The following is a 16,056-nucleotide window of genomic DNA, read 5'->3' as shown; positions in this document are numbered from 1 at the left end:
GGGTGCTTTAATTTTCGACGCGCAAAAACAGTTTGATGGAGTATAAAAAGGCAGATAGCCATTGCATGTGTAGTGACTGGAGGCAAAGACGAAAAGAGCCACAAATAAGCATAGGCTGCTCCTAAGCTTTTCTCACATTCCAAGTTTAATACTCTTCTTGTAATTTTATTTTCTCTGTCTTCTCTTTCTCTCTCTCTCTTTTTTCCCTTTTTTTTTTCTTGCCTTGCATAATGCCAGCTTGCATTTCATCTTTATGAGTGAATCTCTAGAAAGTTTCTAACAGGTTGCCTGAGGTCTTATCCCAAGGTTCTTGCATCACTCAAAACCAAATCATCTCACAATTATAGTTTGATATTACAAACCTGTATATATTTCACACTCAACACCAAAGAGTGAAAGCTGCAGATGGCACATTCTTATACATTACAACCTAAAGGAAATTTCTATGTTTTTCTTTTACATGTGCTTTCAGACATGGCCACAAGTGAAAAATCAAAGAGTTAATCTCTAATTGCTTTTCAGGACCAGATACATTTAGGATGAAGGGATAGTGTGCACATTCCAATTAGAAGGTAAAGAGCCCTCATTGGCAAAACGTTGGGATTGGAGTTAAGGCCGGTGGTCAAGGTGCTTCAACAAAAAGCACAGGCATGAAAAACATTGAACCTCACAGATAAAACAAATTTTGATTTGTGAACAAATTTTATGTTTGATGGAAGGACAAGGCTACCATTTTCATCAAGACAACATTTCAAACATGTTTGCTTTGGTTTGGTCTGGTTTGTTTTCTGCATTCAAGCAAATAGAAATTCAACACAATTCCATGTCACAGACACCAAAGAAAAAAGGAAATGAAAACTGAATAATATTTCTGCACTTCCCAGCCAAAAAAAAGGCTTTTGAGTTTATTTGCCATGTGCCAATCTTGGCTGTCCATGGATGAAGTTTGGTTGAACTTGGGAAGTTTTTTTGCAAATGAGGACAAGTACCCCTTTAATGGAATGAGCGAGCGAGAGGACCATCACCCCACCCCACCCCCATACCATTGGGGAGGAGAAGGGGGGGGAGGGGAGTAGTCACCCATACTCACATGGTGTTGGCACAACTGGTGTCGGTTGGTGGGAGTGGAGCATGGCCTGATTCAGGTGGTGGTGGTAGGGGATGGGGGGTTGTGGGAACAGGTTCATCATCGGCCCCGTCCCCTGACCGGCCACGGTGCCCGCCGTGGTGTGGCTCTTCTTGGTCGGTGGGGGAACCAGCCCCGTCAAATTCTGTGAGGGGGGGAAAAGAGACAATGGAACCCGGGAGGAGGAGAATGGGTGGGTGGAGCAGGGGGAAGGGTGGTAGGAGGGGTAGCCAAGGGTAAAAATTGGCAGGTCAGGTAAGAAGAAGAAAGGCAGTGGCAATTTAGGGGGGAAATATGGAGAAGGGATTATGAATTGCTCACAGAGATTTGAAGTTTGTGAAATTCACAGGGAAGATAAATTTGGTCATTATCAAAAGTATTAAAATCCAAATTGTTAAGATTAAAGAATTGGGGAGATATGAAAAAAACGGGAAAATATCAGGGCAAGTAAATAAGGGACAGCATGGGTTTCAATGCACGTGAAACATCGAAATCAAAAGTACAGGAGCAAGGCGACAGCATAAGAAGCCAAGGCGGAAAATAAAAAAATCAGCAGTTAGTTTTTGAAAGCATTGGCAACATTTATAGAGCAAAGAGATGGAAAGAAAGGCAGAGGTGTGGCAGCATATACACACACATTGGCGGCACATAGATGATGGCATTTTGGCGCAAGATTGAATTATCGGCAAGCCAGAGTTGCAGAGAGATAAATCAAATTCAGCCACGCGGGGAATGGCAGCGTTGGGTTGAGAGGTTCGGAAGGGCGGCAAATGATGGCCAAAAGTGGCAAGAAAAGAAATATCAAATTTAGCAGGTAAAATGAAATTTAAAAAAAGGAGAGCATGAGAGAATGTGAAGGAAGTTGGGATAAAATCAAGCATGATGAGGAGGGGGAAAAATTGATTTGTTCAAGAGCGGCGAGTGCGACAGAGAGAATTAAGAATGAGAGAGACGGATATTTCATCAGATTCATGTAATGTTTTGCACACAGCAGAAAATATAAGCGGTAAATGTAAAGCAACAGAGGAAGATGATAATTTTGTTTGGGAGGGGGGTGGGGTAGGGTGGTGTGAGAGAGAGGGAGGGGGAGGGGAATGGGACAAATTAGGTCAGGTGGTTAAAGATGGGGAGAAACAAAGAGGAAGAAGGGAAAAACAAGAGAAAAAAAACAATGAGATAATTTGCATAAATAACATACCAAAATTCATGAACTACCATCTATCATAAAAAAGTACTTGCATCACAGGAAATGTACAATAATTGAATACGGTGATTTACAACAATACAAATAATTTGTCGCATAAATTAGTTAGAAGACCTGCTAAACTTGCATTACAATAGCTTCAGACTGATTTCTTGTACTTCTAAAAACTGCGTATCATGGGGGAAAATGGCGCAAAGACAGTATCCAGGCACACCAAGCTACTGAACAAGGTTTTTGTGTTGTGCAAAATGATGAGCACTCTTGGTTACATCTAAAGCACTGGGGTTTGGCAGTGATCTAAATTAAATCTACCCCTTTTATTTAAAGAAGAAACGGGGGAGAAAAAAATGAATGTATGCTTTTGGCATTTCTGCATTTTCAAGTTGATATAACATCCCAATGATTTCCTTCTTTTTTTTTTGCTGAACTACATGACTTTGTTTTTATTCAAACGAGCCATCTAAAAAAACATGCAATTTGTTGAAAAATGAAAGTGGGAATGGCAATGTCTTTTTTTTTTGGTGGCAATAAGGGGGGACATTGGGGAGAAATTAGCATTATTCAAATCCAAGGACAGAATGGTGGATATTTTTTGAACAGACTAGCCTTTTGGGCAGGGTGTGGCTTCTTTCAAGTTTGGAGTGGGAAGAATTCTCGAAGCAAATGTCGAAAAAACAGAGAGGATTTGGTATTTCTACAGGCATTCCAAGTAACACATCTATCTTTTGTCTTTCCCTCAAATATACATTCAGAGACTAGAAAGGGCATTCATTCAAAAAGGGTTATGACATTTGAAAGGAAATCAAAATGAAATTTGAGAAAAACTGCACTTCAGCGTTTTATCTAGAAGGCATGCAATAGATTACAGAGACATTTATACAGTTAACCTACATCTAAAATCGTTCTAATTGATTTTGATGTGTTTGACTGCTCTAAATTACTGTTTTTCCTTGGTTTTCAACAGGGTTTTAATCATCAAAACAAATAAAGAAACTTATTACAATTATGTCGTATCTACATGAAAATCACTGGGTAGAATGCCTGGATTTTGGTACCGATGGATTTTTAGCATTTGCATCACTTCTGTTCCAATTAGGGTATCATGCACATGTTGACTTTTATTTCTCTATTGCAGGACTGGGTTCTAGAACATATGCAATTGGTGACTTTTCTTTTGGTGTACACATGATTTTCAGGGGATTTTCTCCTCCTTTTCATTTTTCCCCATGTCTACGCAGCATGTTTTCTGTAAGACAAAAAAAGGTAACAATGTGTGTCTACCATGAGGATTTTGGAAGGACAGTATACCCAGGCAACATTTTGGTCAAAGCGTGCAATATGTTGGATGGAAGAAAAAAAAGAGAGAAAAAATAATAAATGCACCAATCACCGTGATAAATTCACAAAAAAATTAACAAGAAAGGCACAAATTCTCACCATGCTCATAGTTAAGGAAATAATAATAGTGATCTTGATAGAAAGATTGAACACAACAAGCAACTTTTTCCCCTTTTTTAATTCAAAAAAGTTTGTCAAAATGTCTAACATTCACCTCAGTTAGATGGTGATGTGTTTTTGTTGTGTTTTGATTCAATCTAACAAACAGAAGAGTACAACAGAGAAACAACTGGTTCATGCCTCAAAGTTTCTTTGAATAATGCATAAGCAAACGAACAAACACAGTAGTGAAAAAAAGTACCAGTAATGCGTCATCGGACGATTCCCGCGGACGTTTCAGGCTCTGACTTTCGTTCGTGGTCGGAAGCTTATTAGTATGCGCAGCACATGATGGTTTTGGGCCAATGGGAAGAGTGTAGCAATGGCCATGGGTACAGGCAGTCAATAACATAAACAGCAAGCACAGCAGCATTGCATTGTGGACGGAAAAAAAACAAAAGAAGCGAGAAGGGTGGAGATCAGTGACAAATGTCTTCTCATGCAAGAAAAGTATCTGCTCCAGTTCGGTTCTCATCTATCAATTTCCTGCTGGGCTCAGTGGTGGTGGTGGTGGTGGTGGTGGTGATGGTTGTGGTTGTGGTGGTGGCTGAAGTGGTGGTGGTGGCTGTAATGTTGTGTGTCTCGTTTCATAAATGTGTATGTTTGTTTGTTACTGTCGTGGCTTTGTGTGTTCATGTGTGTGCATGCATGTTGTGAAATATGTATTTGTATAACAGTCTTCAGACTTGTAGCTACCTGTGTCATGTGGGTGTACAGACAAACATGTAGAGAGATAGACAGATAGATAAAGATAGATAAAGATAGATAGATAGATAGATAAATAGATAGATAGATAGATAGATAGAAGGAGGGAGAAAGAGACAGCTAAAAAGAACTGTGGGAGACAGAACTAGAGTCGACACTGTCCAAAGCATGTGCGATGAAACTGCACACACTCACTACAAAGCTGTGCACCTATATGATAGTATAAGGAGATATATATAATATATATATATTTTCATTTTCATTGCCACTGACTGCACGTGGTTACTATGATTCAATAAATCTGTGAGTGAAAAAAACAATAAAGGAAGAGACTTCTAAATGACGAGAAACATAGCAATGGAGAGCTGAAATAGTGATAATGAATAAGAATGAGAACAGAAAACATCACTCAAGGTGTCCCATACAAACAAATACAAAGAGAGAGAGAGAGAAGGAGAGATATACAGACAGTTAGACAGATAGATAAAGAGATAGAGAAGGAGAGAGAGACAGACACATATATGTAAATGCTGTGATTTGAAAACACAAGGTGATTATTCCCTGGAAGACTGTGATGCCATCAAAGTCATCAGTGTATGCCTTCAGTAATAGACAAGTTGTGTCACACAGCTTGAATAATGTGCTAAATTTAGACAAGCCTTAAAAAAAAAGAAAATTAAGTATATGAATGATCTTCTTTGCACAGAAGATGGGAATTTTGGTAAACACGTGGTTCTCCTCGTCTAAACAATAAAATCACGCCAAAAAAATGAAAAATAATAAAGGTATTTTACAGCATTACGTCACTTTCTCTCAATCTGGCTCTCTTGCTCTGGTCTCTACAATTTACTTCCCAACACCGGCTACTCATGCGAGGGCGCCATTCAAGTGTCCAAGTCTCGAAAGCACACAGATGTGCAATAGAACAGAGCATACAAACAAACAAACAAACAAACAAAACACCATATCACCTCTTCAGAGATATCAGTGTGCAACACTTTACTAAGGTGTGTAACATCCTGCCCTACTGGCAGGGCAGGCTTAATAATGGCAATGTTGCAGTATTCCAGCACTTGCTCGCACAAACAAGCAACAAAAAAAAAACGAAAATACAATTTCCAGAGGGCACTAGAAAGGATGCCCGACACGCTATTGCGTGCTTGGGTTGCTTGTTTCTCTCAAATTCATTGTCTCCTTGTCATCTGTTAACCACTCTCTACATGTATCTTGTGCGCCAGAAGCGTCACGTTAATCTTCACGAGAGTTTAGCCATCCACGTAAACTCTTCTCTCACACACCAGATTAGCGCCCCAACACTCTCGTCAGCTCTACAAAATTCACACCTGGGCAAGTAAGAGTGAAATACACAACAGGTTGCAGGTCGTTTCATCCTTAATATCTAGGAATCGAGCGCCGATGTCCATAAGGCCAGCAGAGGCACAGACTTTAAGAGTAGCCACATAAGGAAATGAGAGAAGTTGATCAAAGACAAGTGCCTATTAAATGCAGTTAGCCAATGGTTAGCCTGAGGAAAAAAAAAAAGAAAAAAATCTAGAAAAATGTAAGTCACAAAATTACAATACAGTAGACTCTCTGTACATCAAGCTATCATGAATGTACTATGAGTGTTGGAATGTTTATACCTTCCAAGATTTAAAAAAAAGCCTTGAGCAATCTTCTGGACCGAGGTATAAAAATTAAGATTTGATAATAAGAGGTTTATTTTGTGGAAAAGGGACATCATCATTTCCCATTACTCAAAGCCCTGAAAATAAGCAGAGCTTGGCACAAATCATATCCTTACAAAGGGAATGTTAAAATTTTCATGTATGGTTAGTGCTAACCGTTAGCGGAAGTCCTTTTTTCATATGAGATCTAGTTAAACTTTGCCTGACAACCCATGTTAGAGAACAAATCCACTATTGTCCATGAGAGAAGAAAACACAAGTGTGTAGGAGCAAGATCCATTGCAGCTTTTTACAAGAGTTTGCACAATTTTTCGTCGGTGAATGGAAAGCAGCACAGTTGTATGCAAAGGCTTAAGTACGCAAGTCCTACTCGACAATGTATCATTAGCACAGCTTCGCATTGTCAGTCATACAAACTACACAGGGGTCATGTTATGCTACAGACGACTGCCACTCCAAAAGTGAAAATTACATTCCTGTCACTTAAAAACCCGACAAGCTACCCGTGTGCATCATTAATTCAATAACAGAAAACAACAACAGTTGACTGCTACGGTTGGAAAAAAAAAACAGAAAAAAGCTACAAAGATATCTGTAAGTCAAATAGACATATTGTCATTCTAGTGTGACATCATGATGTATTTAGATGGATGTGTAAACTTTTGGTCAGTTCATGAGATATGAAAAAAAAACATGTTTTCAGTGATTGCCTTGTGTGAATATTTCATAAGGGCAAAGGTGAAAATTTATTGTTTGTGTGCTTGCTTGCTTTTTTAAAGAATCTCCTTGCACTGATGAATTCATCGTGTTTTTCCTGATGCCACTGCATTCTGATGTATTGCTAGGAAGTATCACTGGTCAATACAGAATAAAAAGCTTATAGTCCATATTACCAGAGGTCAGTGCACTTACAAACTGGTCATCTTTTGTTGGTCAGTATTTAAAGGCATTGTTTACCATTTGCAGAAGAAACAAAAACCCAGCTTTAGTGCTTCAAAATAGTTCTAAAATGTGAGTTGGGGATAGAAACAGCGAGTGTGAAAAAGTTAATCAGTATGATCAATGTTAAGTATTGTTAAAATACAAAATGTGAACAATAAGTATAGTAAAATTGTTTCCTGAATGAACCATCTACAGTTATGGTTTGATGAGAAAAATAGTGATATCTCCTTTTATTCAGGCTCTATTGCAAAATTTTTTATAAGGTAGGATGTTTTGGATACAGTTGACCTACACATATGCATCAAATGTGATAACTCAAACATCTTTTAAATGACTGCTCCCAATGGTAAACAGTACCTTTAAAGACCAGCTGCCTCTTACTATGTTTAATTTTATGTGTCCATTCATGTGAGGAAATTTAATGTGTGCTCTAGTTCATCATTTGTCCATCTACATTTTAGTGGGGTGGGGATACTCCTCATGCAATATTGAGAATGGATGCTGAACTGAAGCGACACCCATCCGCCACTTTGTCCGTCACAACTGATCACGTTTTCGGGGGCTCGCACTCGAGTCCCCCGGTGTAAAGCAACAACATGCAGCTTCCCTTCGTGATGTCAGCAAATGGAATGGTCTGGTAAGTTATCATGCACTGAATGGTTGAAAAGAGGCACCACTGGGCTTCTCCATTATTACAAGAGGGGTGTGTGAGGAGCAATCTACTCATTAACTCTTTTTTTTTTTGGTAAGGTGTAAATGCGCAGATGACAGCTGATTTTCAAGACTAACGGTTTCACATTGCAAGCCAACACAATATCTGTTACAAGTGAAGCAACATTGCTTTTGGTTTGTTTTTTTTTAACCCTGGTTGAAACAATCGTCCAAGTTCCCTAATCTTAGTTGGATGTTACAGTGAGGAGCTACAGCTATGAAATTACAGGTATTAATGGGTGACTGGACAGTTCCTTGATAAAATTGTTGAATCTCACCAGCATAACAAGGCTGCAGTCATGCACATACAGGTAAAAAAAAAAACAACAAATGCTGGCCATAGAGTTTTCATACACTGAACACTTGTGAGAGGATCATTGGGGGGCTTAGGACAGAGAACTGTAAGGACATGAACAACAACAAAAAAAGACAGAACATAAGGGTTTTTGATGACAAGCTGCTAAAAAAAATGGTACTAAACAATAGGCATTTAAGACAAGTAAATTATAGGAACGGTTGCAAGTGCATGTACATACATGTAGCGTCAAATCATATTTTCCAAGAAAACAAACTTTCAGCTCTAACTGTACTTTTTTTTTAGTTTTGTTGGAAGGGAGGTAAATGACTTTTTTGATAAGGGGAAGGGCGCCCGCCTTTCTTTTTTTCTTTTTTTTTTGGTAAAATACTAATTGGATGACTTACCACACCGGCCAAGTTTGGGTTGTTGCCCTGTTGTTGTGCAGCTTTGATTTTGGCCTGTAGGTGGAGCGGTGGGTGGAAATATTTGCATTTTTCTCGCGAGCATCGCCCCTTGACGTGGTCCATGCAGACGGTTACGGTGTTGTCGGACGTGTCTATCGTGATATGCTCGTCAGGGTGCGCGAATTTGCACTCGGCCTCACCCCGCGAGCAGCTGCCACGTTGAAATTCCCTGCACACCTAAGGAAGGGGAATTAATGTAGAGGACAGGCGTGTCGTTTGGTTTTTTTTTTCTCAATACTTCTTTTTCTGGCTCCAGTCGTCTGCTGTCGTAGCTCCGTTTTCTTCTCATTTTTCCTCGTTTATTCGTTCCACCCGCAGTCCTCTTGTACCCCAGCACTCGTCCATAGCAGGGGTGTGAGGGAAGGGGGGAAGGGGGAATCGCTTGTGGGACAAAAAATGGGAAAGGCAGGGACTACACAGAAATCTGTGACGTCCCTTTCTCCCCCGTGAACCGGGTAAAAGTGGTCTGAACGTGCGCGGTTTTAGTTTTGCCTGTTATACCCTACATGTATGTACATGACTTTCAGCACTGCAACCATCCTATTAAGATTAACACTACATGATACCTACGTTATGCCCTACAACATGCTTAAAGAGCCACTTGACAATACACGGATGCATACACAGGTGGTTTTTTTTTCTTGTCAGAAAAATCTGAAAAATTGATCACACAGCACTATATGTCCACAGGACTACTTTGAACAGACAGAAAAGAACACAGCTCTTTGGTAATGATTTGCAGTTTTGAAATACAATGCTTGACAGTAAGAGATACTTTTGCTCACGCTGAATTTACACACAGCATCAAAAGCACAAAAATATATTGAGTGTGTAATTTCTGTTTTAGATAACCTTAATGCATCTTTTATATATGTCAAATGGCTGAAAGCATATGAAAAGAAAAAAATATATCAATTAGAATTAGCAGCTGGTGGTACTTACAAATTCGCTGAGTTCATTCACCAACTTGGTATGACTCTGGACACTGTCGCCAATTATACACTAGAGTGATTTGGAAAGGAAGTTGAATTTGGATTTACTCGTGATTGTCACTCTGTTGCACAAGGAGAGATCTCCAAAAGAAAGATGGCCAAAGACATCAAAAGAACAATAAGAAAATGGAAGGAAAGAAGAGATATAAGTTTGAGCATTAATCCAGCAGATAAATGCCATCACCTCCTGCTAAACATATCCCCCTCTGCCAAAGCATCAAACCTCCAATTAAAAAGGCCAGAATTCAGGAACTGCCACCGAGCGGTGCAACAATGACGACACAACATGAGACTCAACAGAGCTGTGTATTAAACAATGCACGGGCACAGCTGCAGCAGCACACAAACCGTCACGGCGTCAGTTGTTCGTACATCACGCTGCGCACACTTCATCGTCCACTCACACTCGTACGTCCACGCACACTCCAGCACATTGTGAAGGACAACATTCAATTCAGGATTCACTTTCACAAATTAACTCTCAAAATAGCAAGCGGTAATTTGTATTTTCCATAGTAACAGTCTAACAAATTATGAATTGGGATTAATTTTGCGATATGGGATATGATTCACAAAAGTGGATCCTTCAGTTATGACTTTTTTTCCCCTTTATGCTGCATTAAAGTATTTTTTCCAACTCCGGAGGACTTTTTGACTTGAAGGTAAATCTGTGAATAGAATATTGAGTGCACAACACTGCACAATCTTTAAAGATGATATTTATGTGGTACACAATATCAAGTATATTTCACCATTTATTTTCATTGGTACCGAATAATTATAGGAATAAATGTGTCATTTCTTGAAATTTGACAGCCTTCAAACTGACACCTGTTATTTCCCCAGACTACGAATGATTTTCGTGGTATATATATATATAAGGCAAAACACCGTCTTTTTTTCTGAATACAGAATGTAATCTCCACTCCTGCTCTGACTTTGTGGGTAGAAAAAAGGAGGGTGAGGGCAGAAGCTGCCAAAATACGCCCTCAGGACTATCCCATCATTCCTTCCGGGTTTTTTTTTTTGTTTTTTTTTTGTTTGTTTTTTTGAGGCACAGATGCACCACAAATCATCAACTTCAGTTTCATGCCCTTCTGCAACTAACTTCCGCCCCCATCTGTACTTCTGCAACACAGAGGAGGATCAACTACTCTTGGAATGAACAGGGGAAATCTCCTTTTTGCCAAATCAAATCACATCTGCAATACAATCAAGTCAACCTCATTTCTGTTGAGGACAAGAACGTAATTGTGGAATTGGAATATCAATGGATATAAGGACATTGTACGGGGCATTAATGCGGCCATAACGATTGTACTACAAAAAGAGAAAAGAACATTGAATGTACAATAAAGTATGCAGACATAACAGTGTATAGAAAGCGGCAGCACCCAGAGCAGAAAAAAAATTATATCTTTCAATGGGCAGATTTAGATGTGTAATTTTTTTTTTTTTTTTTTTTTTTTGCTTCCTTCTTTCTTTTCTGGAAAGGTTGGGCACAAGTGCTGGTCTAAGGAACTCTATATTTTTACTGAGCAACTGTAACAGGCTATATTTTACCGATCAAGTAGTTGATTTAGTAGACTCTTTGTTTTGTTTTTCACAGCCTCTGGCTCTCAACAAGCAACCAACTACCACTCTGCAACATCATGATAGCAAAAAAAGAAAAATGCACATCAGTGTCACAGAGTTCAACAAATTATATTCAGCGATTTAGTATCATGGCAAAATCGGTTGTATAACCATCAAATGTCTTCAGTCCCAGACTATCACATCCCTGTCTAGCTCAGATCACATCTAGTTCCCTCCCTTTCCCCCTCCCCAAACAACTGCTGCAGATGCCGTTGTACCATCTATTCGCCATTCTGCTTGTTGTAGAACACATAAAACTCTACGTGCTGTGTTTGTGGGGGAAATACGACGCTCCGACTAAAATTCTACTCTTTCGTAATGCTGCTAGCAACCCTTTCGGGAGCGCAGGAATAAAAATGTGGCGTGACGATAGCTTACATGCACAATAAGATTTATGCTGCTGAATTACTTTCCTAGGGTTTGGATGTATGACAGAATGAAAAGTATGACAAGAGAAAATGAAAGCAGGTTCTCGCTACTTTTCCGTGACGAAAATGTGGCTCGGCCGAGCTCTGGAGGATATTGTTATAGCATATGCCCCACACGTGATGGGCCTACTTGACATTCTCTGAAAAGTTTTTAAGTACATTTTGTTACCACTGGGTGTTATTTACAGAATAAAAACCATTTTTAAAATTTTATCATGAGATGAGAATCGTAGATGTCCATCGTCGTACAGACCAAAACTTGTCCAAATACTGAAATTTTTATCGTAAGGGGGTAAATTGCATCTCCAAATCCTCACATCATTCCGTAGTGAGGATTATCTGCCCTCAGAATCCCCCCCCCCCCATTTTCATTAACTTCCTTCTTTTAAATTTTTCTTCATGGCTTTGTTCCCCTTCCCCGACATTGTCTCTCCCAGTAAGGGTTACTGCCGTTTTGATTCTCAGGACTTTTAAACTCACTGCTTACAAAAAATGATTCTACAAGACAGTCGCTTGACAATGTCTAAAAACAGTTTCCCACTCGTTGGCCGACGGTCAACTCTAAACCACAACACTATCACTGTGATTTGGATACAGAAAGTGAAAATGGGGAGTTTAAGCTGGTGACACGTGAGCGTTGAAGTGAAAGCTGCGATATATAAAACATTTTTTTGTTTTCTTTTGCATCTTAACCCTCTCAAAACCATGACTTTAAAAAAATGTCATTGCATCGTGTACCAACAGGTAGCGGATGGTAATGAGGGGGTTAGGTGGTCTCCTGCTGATCATGCAAATAAGGTTTGCAAACGAGGCTAAGCTAAACTGCTCGTAGCCATGGCAGCATATCATGTACACAGAGGGGCTTCTTTATTTTCATAGGAACATAAACATACCATAATAGTATTGGCAGCTCACAGTACAAGAAAAGGGACCAAATTTGATAATTTAGCAAGCACAATGCTCAACACTTTTTTTTTGTACACACTAAAAAGCACCCAAAAGACCTTTGTTTCTTTTTTTTTTATATTTCTACAGCAAAAATATGCAAAATTGTACACTTTTAACAGCCTTGATATGATCTATTCTTGACTTTATAAACATATAAAGCAGCAGTACGTTTCAATAAACACAAGACCGTTTATATCAAAACAGCAGAGACATACTATTCTGCATGATGGCTGATCATATGCACCTTTCGTTAAATGTCTCCACAAATTATAATGCCCGTGTCTTTGCACTGTAAGAGACAGGTATACAGAAGATAAGAAACAAAAATGGTAAAATGGTAAATCCCAGGAAATAATATCAAAATCCTTGCAGGCACAGAGCAAAGACTATTTGGCAAATGATCAATTCATATCTTAGAATCAATTTCCTGTGTTTGTCTTTCCTCCCTTCAACAAACTTGACTGAAATAACTTTTAGAGGTTGTGTAGAAGAAATGCCTACAAAGTATTGTTGTTTCGCACAGAGAAGTAGATGAGATGGATATTGGCAATTTTTTTATGTATTGTACATGTGTATTGCTACTGGTATTTATCAGAATGTAGGAGAGTGGGTACACATGCACAAGATGTATTTCTGATTGCACACAGTCTTGTGTGGGATATGCTACAACGTAGCTTGTCAATGTGACTGGTATGGAAATCATTACCTGGCCCAGTGTTCAATCAGCAGCTGTACAAATATATGTCCATCTGCGTGTACATGTATGTGTGTGTCTGTGTGTCTGTCTGTGTGTCTGTCTGGCTTTCTGTTTCAGTATGGTTGTTGTTTACACTACTGTTTCACAAATCTCCACAGCCGCATTGTACACTCTGTACCGGCAGAATGGGGTAAATGCACTTGAAGCCTACTACTTCAGCTATAATGGATAAACGAGCGGAATACGACGGCAGATGTGGAGACAGACCTGGAGTACTGCTCAAACTTAACAGCCCGGCGGGGTGTGGTAGAGGAAGCCGGGGCAGAAGATAACCCTTCGGCAATAAATAACCAATAATGCCTAATCACTCCCATCGGTAAAGGAAGCAGCACTGGCAGGTCGAGAGGAGGAGAGTGTATGTAGGGAGATGCAGCTAAATAGAGCAAAAGTTGGTCCAAAATGGGTAATGACTTCATCAGCTGCATCACAGAAGCTATCTTCTTCTCTTCCCCCTCCTCCTCATCCTTCTTCCACTATACCACCACTGGCTGCAGAAGAGAAGTGCACAGCCCGGCATGAGATGGGATTAAATGCATCCAAAACGGTTTAGAAACGGCCCTAATTGCCATCAAGGCTGGCTACATTTGCAAACCAAAATTTGGGGGTAATGAAGGAAAACTTCAGGTTTGCTGCTCTTTGGGAGTGAGTAGAAACAAGAGAAAAGTACAATAGCTGGATGCGTTTATGTAGCTCCTCCCTGTGACTGCCGGAATGTGTTCAGTTCCCGGGTAGAAATTCACTTACAAAAAATGCCACGGCAATGGCATGTCTTCAATCATCATGCATTATTGTTTCGTCCTTGTCCCGTCTGAATGAAGAACTTCTTCACTACGACCTCACGAATACACGTGCATTTTCTTGGAACAAATGCGAGCCCTCTCCCCCGGGGTTTTCATGACGCACACCAAATAAATGTTTCGTTAGCATCTATTAACTGTTGAATCTTCTCTCATTGCATTGGCTATCAGTCTACAGAAAAGATACAGGTCAGTCTTACAAACTTCCCATAGTATGTATTAAAAGAACTATACAAACCCCTACTTCAATGAAAAAAAAAAAATATACAGAAAGTGATTCACCTGTGAAGTATTACTTCTGTATCCAGGTCAAGCTCTATTTATGATGGCGTTTTCCTGAATTGTTTTCACCATCTCTCATTTAAAGTTTTCACCATCTCTCATTTAAAAACTATCGGGTGCAATTTTGCTATATGCTATGCCTCAGGGACCAGTGTTTCCCCTGGTCTCTGAAGATCAGGATTAGACAATACCTGCTATCCATTTGTATCTTCTCTTCTTTTTTCTTTTTGTTTATTTCTGCACCAGGAGAACAAATGCACAAATGAATCTAACCAAGCATATCACGAAGGTATAAACTTTGGATTTATGTAAAGGTATTGATACTATGCCTCGCTTGCAATCAAATAGAAGTAGCTGAAGATATCTACATATTCTGGTAGCTGTGTTATGGTGTTCCCAAGTACGCTTTGCACACCTTCCTTTCCCCTCTATGCTACGTCTATTTTAAAATCTCGCTTTCTGATAACAAACACTGTCGGCACACGAAACGTCTTCAGTGAAGATGTACAGTGTTGGATCTTGCGTCTCTATTGCCTTCTGCCACATCAAATGACACGGCTGAATGTTAATGTATATGTTCACCACGGATGAATGTAAAATGAGAATCTATCTGAGGGACAGATGCATTGGACAAATTTAATCTGATATAAAGTCATGCGTGTTTGTATGTGTGTCTGTTTCGTGAAAGTATAGTCAATATTAGTATGTACGTCAATGTTAGTATGCGGTATTTCTCGAGTCTGAGCAGTTATTTTATCCTACACATTTTTATCCGTGTGGGCAAGTCTCAATCGCTTTCTTTCCACGTCACACTCGGCAGAACAAGTGGCTCAAAACAGTTTGGTGAAGCACGGCAAATATGATAACGAGGTTTTCTCCTCAAAACGTGGTTTAGGCAAGGGGCTGTGTATATGCGATGAGAAATATACATCTCAACACACAAATTAGGTCATTCTTATGATCTCGCTTCCGATTCAGTTTGCATGAACTCTTTCTTGCATGACATCCTTGATGATGTACAAATGTACAGTACGTGGTATGAGGAATGAAAGGCATGTTGTAGGAATTCCTTGGTCATAAGGCATTAATTCAGAGAGAAATGGTGGTGTGATAATAAGGAATGTACCAATCCAGGGATTATGAATGGGAAGGAATGATTTATAACAAGTGCATCCAAAGACACTATACTTTTATGCTGAATTTCACATGACAAACCATTTCTTGGAATTTGAAACTTCATAACTCCAACCCTCACTATCACGTCATTTGGTGTCATGGTCACATTTTTCTTTAAAAAAACCCCAACAACAACCACCAAAACCCCTAACCATTTGCATTTCACTGCATTTGCATTTCACTGTCTTTCTGTTTTTCAATTCTGACGAATACGTGAAAAGATGATATGCCACAGTTGCTAAGCAACAGTGTGAAAATCATCCGTGAAATATGAAGTGGGCAAAAGATGATTGTATCTCCTGGAAATGAGGAGATGAAGATACACAAAGACATAAAGAAAAAACAACAACAACAGGACGACTTAAACAAATGTTGACTATGGAATGTGCAGTCAGATGACAGGGCA

The 16,056-nt window shown here is 39.5% G+C and overlaps 1 protein-coding gene across 1 annotated transcript in view; it reads right to left on the bottom strand.

Moving 5' to 3' along the window:
- The window catches only part of LOC139715385 (uncharacterized), a gene marked incomplete at its 5' end in the record, with an annotated part of 68,403 nt that overhangs the window by 18,550 nt on the left and 33,797 nt on the right, over window positions 1-16,056 (bottom strand). Inside the window, 3 exons of the mRNA XM_071626959.1 lie at window positions 1,091-1,271; window positions 4,030-4,095; window positions 8,576-8,812. Coding sequence (XP_071483060.1) covers window positions 1,091-1,271; window positions 4,030-4,095; window positions 8,576-8,812 — 484 coding nt within the window. The remainder of the gene's footprint in view (window positions 1-1,090; window positions 1,272-4,029; window positions 4,096-8,575; window positions 8,813-16,056) is intronic.

The sequence above is a fragment of the Diadema antillarum genome, unplaced genomic scaffold (genome assembly GCF_040938485.1).
Source record: "Diadema antillarum isolate AM-2024a unplaced genomic scaffold, OU_Dant_1.0 scf00000048, whole genome shotgun sequence".
NCBI lineage: Eukaryota > Metazoa > Echinodermata > Echinoidea > Diadematoida > Diadematidae > Diadema > Diadema antillarum.
This window is presented reverse-complemented; position numbering and strand designations above follow the sequence as displayed.